We start from the raw sequence: 6,274 nt of genomic DNA, 5'->3' as shown, positions 1-6,274 counted from the left end.
CAACATCTGCTGCCCTCCCCTGCAGCGGGGCAGAGCGGGGGCTTTGGGAAAATGTCAGGGTTTGGTGGCTCCTGCCCTGGGAAAGCAGCCGGGAGCAGCTGGTGCCGGCCCAGGGTGGGGAGGAGGTTTGGGAGCTTCCTGAGTGCCCGGCTGGGCTGGACAGGGTTTGACTTCCCTGGGAAGCTCTTCCCTAATTAACCCCTTAGAGACTGCCCTGGAAAAACCTGGATGCCTTGGCCATCAACTCCTGCCACTCTGGTCCTCCATTCCAGGGATTTTCCTTAAAAAAATCCCTTTGCTGGTGATGTACCTTCTTGGGAGAGGGAAACAATGGGGTTTTTTCCTTGAAATAGGAAGGATTTGACAGATTTATTCGTGGTTTATATATTTTCATGGGCAAATGTTTAATATTCATGTGATACTTTACATTATGCAGATTTTATAGTATTGATTGACTTGTTATATATTTATATGAAAAATTCTGAATATTTATGTGACATTTTGCATATTTCTGTGTTTGATCAGGAATATTGGAAGGGACACTTTGCACATTGATACATAAAGTTCTGAAATGTTTCTTTTATATTTTAAAAATACTTTTCTCTATAAAATCACTCAGGTCTCCAAGCCCTGCCCACTCTGGCACCTCACTGTCAGAACTAAATTCCAAATTTTTCCTCTTTTTCTTCCAGTCTCTCTCCAGCTTCTCATTGCCAGGAACATCCTTTGTGCCACAGAGGAATTCCTGATTTTCCTAGACCAAGGCAGTTCTGAAACACAGAAAGCTGGCTCTGAGCACAGGTGGCTTCGGTGTCCGGGTTTCCCTTTGCATCAACATTTTTGGAATTAATAGCCCTAGTGATCTAAAATTTAAAAATTCCATGTTTTCCACCTGTCTTCTAAAATTCCTGAAATACCTGGGCTGGAGCTCAGGATTCCTGGACTGTTTTCCATTAAACCTTCACGTTAAAGGGGAAAAGCCAGGATCCCGCTCCAGCAGACAAGATTTTGGGACCGTTATCCCTGATTTTCATCCCAGGAGCCCCAAACCCTCCCGGCGCAGAGCGGCGTGGATCAAACAGCCCCCACCCCCCGGCTCCATCTGCCCCTGGATCCCGCATTCCTGCCGGCCTTTCCTGCAGCTGCTGCTAAAAATAACGGAGGCACGCGGTGCTGGGGCCGCGGCTCCGGCTGCTCCCCGGGCAGCGGGTGGCACCGGCCCGGCCCCGCGGGCTCCACGGCCCCGGCACGGCCAAACCTCCCCAGCAGAAATGGGTGGTGGCCGTGCTCCGCACCCGGCGCCGTCGGGGCGGGAGGACACGCAGGTGGAGCTTTCCTAAGATTTAACAGCAAGGATTTTCCCCTAAAATTCATAATTCCTGGAGGAACCAAACCTGAGAGGTTCAAGAGTGGCCAAGCTCTTGATTTCCATGTCTGAGCCGGTGTTTTCTGTGTCTGAGAGAGTTTTGGCAGCTGACTTCGCTTTTTTCCAAATGTTTCTGAATGTTTTGCTAACCCAAATGTTGGTTTTAAAGATGAACTCTTCAAATGGTTGAATTGGCAAATTCCAGATCCACCTCAGCTTTCCCCTGGCGTCACCAGGAGAGGCAGAGCCGATATTCCCATTTTTAATATAAATATGGGTCCGTGCTCATCACCTGATGACGGCTTGGTCCGAGGATGCATGGATGGGAATTTCCCACGGGCTTCAAAGGAAGTTTTTCCCCTAAAACCCTTAATTTCTGAAGAAACCAAAACCTGAGTGGTCCAAAAGTGTCTGAGCCAATGATTTTCGTGTCTGAGCCAGAGTTTTGGCAGCTGAACCATATGTTGGTTTTAAGGATAAACTCTGCAAATGGTTGAATTCCCAAATTCTATGGTGACCTCGACTTGCCCCCTCTGCCCCTTCCATTCCCTCCCTGCTTTTTAAGTTTTGCTGGGTTTCTCTGTGTTTCCTACAGGAAGATTGTAGGGAAGATAGACGAGGATGGAGATGGGTTTGTGACAGTGGAGGAGCTCAAGGCCTGGATCAAGTTTGCCCAAAAGCGCTGGATTTACGAGGATGTGGAGCGCCAATGGAAGGGCCATGACCTCAACGAGGACGGGCTTGTTTCCTGGGAGGAGTATAAAAATGCCACCTATGGATATATCCTGGGTAGGTCCTGGCTCTTGGGATGAGCCTTTCTTGGAGCCAGCAGCTGGGACGTCCTGCTCTGCTCTGGGTCCCCGAGGCGGCTCAGGACGGGCTCGTGGCACGGCGGTCAGTGCGTGGTGGTCACTCCGGGCTCGCGGGGTGACGGTCAGCGGGATGGACACGGCCCCAGATGGGGCTGTGGTGGAGGGGGAGTTTGGGGCCTGGATTGAGGAGGCCCAGAGGGAATCTGTGGCTGAGATTGGGGAGCGGTGGCGGGGCTGGCGTTGGGCTGAGCCGAGATGGGTTTGTGCCCTGGGACAAGCGCAGGGTGTGATGTAGGACATGGCCTTGGTATACGTGGGGCCAGCTGGAGGAAATGTCCCTTTAATGTTACACTTTAAAATCTCCACATCTCTCCAGATTGACCTCCTGGTGGCATTAACAAAGAGAAATCCAAGGAAAAGAACCCAAAATACGTGGAAATCTCCCCATGGGGACATTTACACACCCCACATCCCACTTTTCCCCGCCGCAGTCACACTTGGGGGTTATTAATGTCCGTGGTGACAAATGCAGCTCTGGGCTGAACCCAGGTGATTCGGGGATCAGTGGCATGTGGGAATGGGGCTTTCCTGTCCTCTGGCATTCCTGGCTTGTGGGGGAATTTGGGACCCACTGATGTGCAGCCGTGGAGCCAGCCTGGCACCGCTGCGTGCCTAAAGCCACAGAACAGAGATCAGCAGAGGTTTCAGTCGCTTTCCCTTGTCCTGGAGCAGCATCACACCCCAGATCTTGGGGATTTTGGGACACGTGCTGGGCCAGCACTGTTCGTGGCTTCAGACATCCCTGGGAGTGAGGGAAGCAACAGCTCTTTTGGGGTTAAAACCTTAAACCCTCAAGCACTGTGCCAGCTCTGGCCTCCAGCACTGCAGAATGGCCCGGGTGGAGGAGCTGCAGCTCTGGAGCGTTGAATCCGCTCGAATTTCCTAAATATTGCCAAAAATAGTCAAAGTGCTCTGCGGGATGTGCAGAGGGGGAGCCGCTGCACGGGAGGCTCATCCATCTCCCTCGGGATTGGGGAGGATCTGGATTTGCTGTGCTGGTGGCCAGGGGAGTCCCTGTGACACCCCCGGGCTGGGACAGCACCTCCCAAACCTCCCTTTGCCATGGATTTCTGGGGTCTGGGCTAATCTGTGGAAATCCAGCCTGGAAGGGGACAGAGAGGTCCTGGGAAGGCTTTGAGCACTGTTTGAGGAGCCTGGGGTGACATTTAGGACCTGCAGGTGTTGGATAAGGCAAAATATGAACGTTCATGAGGAAGAGCCTTAATGAGAAAACCCTGAATTAATGGGACTCCCTTAATGAGCTGGAGGAGGAGTTCCCTGCTGCAGTCGGAGCAGGGTGTGGGGAATGCCCAGCCCCTGACACGGCCGATTCCAAAGCCGGAGCGGCGCTGGAGGCCGAGTGCCCTTGGCTGGCCCCGCTGGAGCCTCGACTCGTGCTGCTCCCACATACTTGGATCCTTACGGAGCCGGGAGGATCCTGCCTCACGCTCTGCCTCTGGCTCCTCTCGGCAGGAATTACTTTTCCACAGCTCCTTGCTGCTGAAATGTTCCCCTGGCTTCTCCTTGCTCCCGTCCCTGGCTGGAGTGGGGCTGGAATGACTCTGGAGGTGTCCCCTGTGTGCTGACCCATGGCCAAGGGATGCACAGGCATCGCCCTGGGCTGGTCCGGGGGGTCCAGAACGTGGTGTTGTGTCAGCAAAACAAGGTGCTGGGAGTGCTTTGGTTAATTAATTAATTACAAAAGCAGGATGAGTCACGGGGTGGACCCCAGAAGTGTCGTGGAGCAGAGTGGGGTTCTGCTGGGGGGAGTCCTAGGAAGCAGGGGATGTCAAGTGAAAAATGCCCAAGAGCTTCATCTGAGACTGGAAATTCCTTCGAAACTCTCTTCAAAATCAGATTATCATCATCATCATCATCACTCCTGTTTTTGTTAATTGCTCAGTCCCACGGTGGGACCCCGAGCAGGAATGCCTGTCCCAGGAGACAAGCTGTTGGGTTGAGTTTGTGCCTTTGCTGCCATACTCTGAGCAATGCCCTGGCTCTGTCTCCTTCCCCTCCCTCTGTTCCCCCAGAGCTCTCCCAGCCCAGGGACCAAGGCTGGAAGTGACTTTGGGAGCTTTGGGAGGGTTTAACCCTTTCTAACCCACTTGGCCCCGCCACCACTCCCCCATCAAACCCATCAATTAACCCAACAGCAATTAAGGAATTGTCTGTTAATGAGTCCCGAAGGTTTCCTTGTTTGAGGCTGTGCTGCTTCTCAAGGCAAAACCTTGGGAACAGAATGGGGAATTTGGGGTTCATTCTGCCCTAGAGCTGCCTTAAAATCAAAATCTTTGGGTATTTAATGGATGTTCCAGAGCTCCTTGATCCCAAGCCCCCTGATCCAGGGCTCGGGAATGCCTGCCCTTTGTCCCAGGAACAGAGCAGGGACACGGGGACCCTCTGCTTTAACTTCAGCAGAGCAGTGTCCCGCAGGATCCACGCTCTCCATGGGCTGCTGGCCACTGCTGGCCACTGCTGGCCACTGCTGGCCACTGCTGGCCACTGCTGGCCCTGTGTCCTGGCACTGCTGCTGCTGCTGCTGGGCTGTGCCAAGTGGCCACACGTGCCCCACCCGGCCGATGCCTCCTGGCCCTGCCACCGCCCCGGCAGCGAGTGAGATCCCCTTACACATTCCCCTCCCAAAATAGTTCAGGTTGAGCCTCTGGCCGTGCCGGCCAAACCCCTGAGCCCTGTCTTTCGGGGCCTCTCCCTGGGAATGTCGTGATCCCAGGGCTTCTGCAGCTCCTCCTGGGAGAGGGCACGGGAGAGAAGTGCTGGCTGCAACTGAGCTTTTGTTGGCAAAGCGTTGGGAGATTGTGCTGAGAGGGAGGAAATGGAGAAGTTTGAGGCTGGGACGATGTTGAGGTTGTGTTGAGGAAGTTGAGGATGAGAAGGTTGTGTTCAGGAGGTTTTGTGGAGGAGGTTGAGGTTGGGTTGAGGTTGGGTTGAGGTTCAGTAGAGGAGTTGAGTTTGAGCTGAGGTTGAAGTGAGAATGTTGAGTTGGGTTGAGGTTGTGTTGGTGGTTGCCAGGTCCTTGCCCTGCCTGAGCTGACCCGAGTGCTCCCTGTGCTCCCTCCCTCGCAGACGATCCAGACCCTGACGATGGCTTCAACTACAAACAGATGATGGTGCGGGACGAGCGGCGCTTCAAGATGGCAGACAAGGATGGGGACCTGGCGGCCACCAAGGAGGAGTTCACGGCCTTCCTGCACCCCGAGGAGTATGACTACATGAAGGACATCGTCGTGCAGGTGGGGCCAGCACAGAGGCGTTTCGGGAAGCTCTGGATGCCGGCGGTCACCGAGGGGCAGGAATTGCTCCGGGCCCGGCTCACACCCGCATCTTCCTGCAGGAAACCATGGAGGACATCGACAAGAACGGCGATGGTTTCATTGACCTGGAGGAGTACATTGGTGAGACGCTGCTGCTGCTGCTGCTGTGCAGGAAACCATGGAGGACATCGACAAGAACGGCGATGGTTTCATTGACCTGGAGGAGTACATTGGTGAGACGCTGCTGCTGCTGCTGCTGTGTGTCCTGGCCATATCCCCACAGTGTCCCCGTCCGGGGGAGCCACTGCCACCATGTCCTCCCCTCCCCAAACGTTCTCTCTCTCTCAAACTTCCACCTGCCCCCACTCCGTCCAGGAATTTCGGGTGAAATCATGACCCAGGTGCTGCTTTGGGATTCTGGGGATGGATTTAGGGAACTCAGGGTTTTGGGTCAATCCTTGGGACGGGGCTGTGATTCTGCTCTCCCCACAGGTGACATGTACAGCCAGGATGGCGACGCCGATGAGCCCGAGTGGGTGAAGACGGAGCGGGAACAGTTTGTAGAATTCCGGGACAAGAACCGGGATGGGAAGATGGACAAGGAGGAGACCAAGGATTGGATTCTGCCCTCGGACTACGACCACGCCGAGGCTGAGGCCCGGCACCTCGTCTATGAGTCCGACCAGGACAAGGTGGGCCAGCAGCTCTGGGGGGACTGTGGGAGTGGGATGGGAGGAGTGGGGAACAGGGGGATGGGGAAT

General features: G+C 54.6%; 1 protein-coding gene across 1 annotated transcript in view; it reads left to right on the top strand.

Annotated features, from left to right (window-relative positions):
• Positions 1 to 1,878: 1,878 nt before the first annotated feature.
• Positions 1,879 to 6,274, top strand: part of CALU (calumenin) — a gene marked incomplete at its 5' end in the record, with an annotated part of 6,310 nt that continues 1,914 nt past the window's right edge. The window contains 4 exons of the mRNA XM_033511517.1: positions 1,879 to 2,155; positions 5,326 to 5,492; positions 5,594 to 5,654; positions 6,006 to 6,206. Coding sequence (XP_033367408.1) covers positions 1,879 to 2,155; positions 5,326 to 5,492; positions 5,594 to 5,654; positions 6,006 to 6,206 — 706 coding nt within the window. The remainder of the gene's footprint in view (positions 2,156 to 5,325; positions 5,493 to 5,593; positions 5,655 to 6,005; positions 6,207 to 6,274) is intronic.

This window comes from Parus major, unplaced genomic scaffold, assembly GCF_001522545.3.
Source record: "Parus major isolate Abel unplaced genomic scaffold, Parus_major1.1 Scaffold305, whole genome shotgun sequence".
NCBI classification, from domain to species: domain Eukaryota; kingdom Metazoa; phylum Chordata; class Aves; order Passeriformes; family Paridae; genus Parus; species Parus major.
The sequence above is the reverse complement of the archived record's forward strand: the minus strand, read 5'-3'. Positions and strand labels throughout refer to the sequence as shown.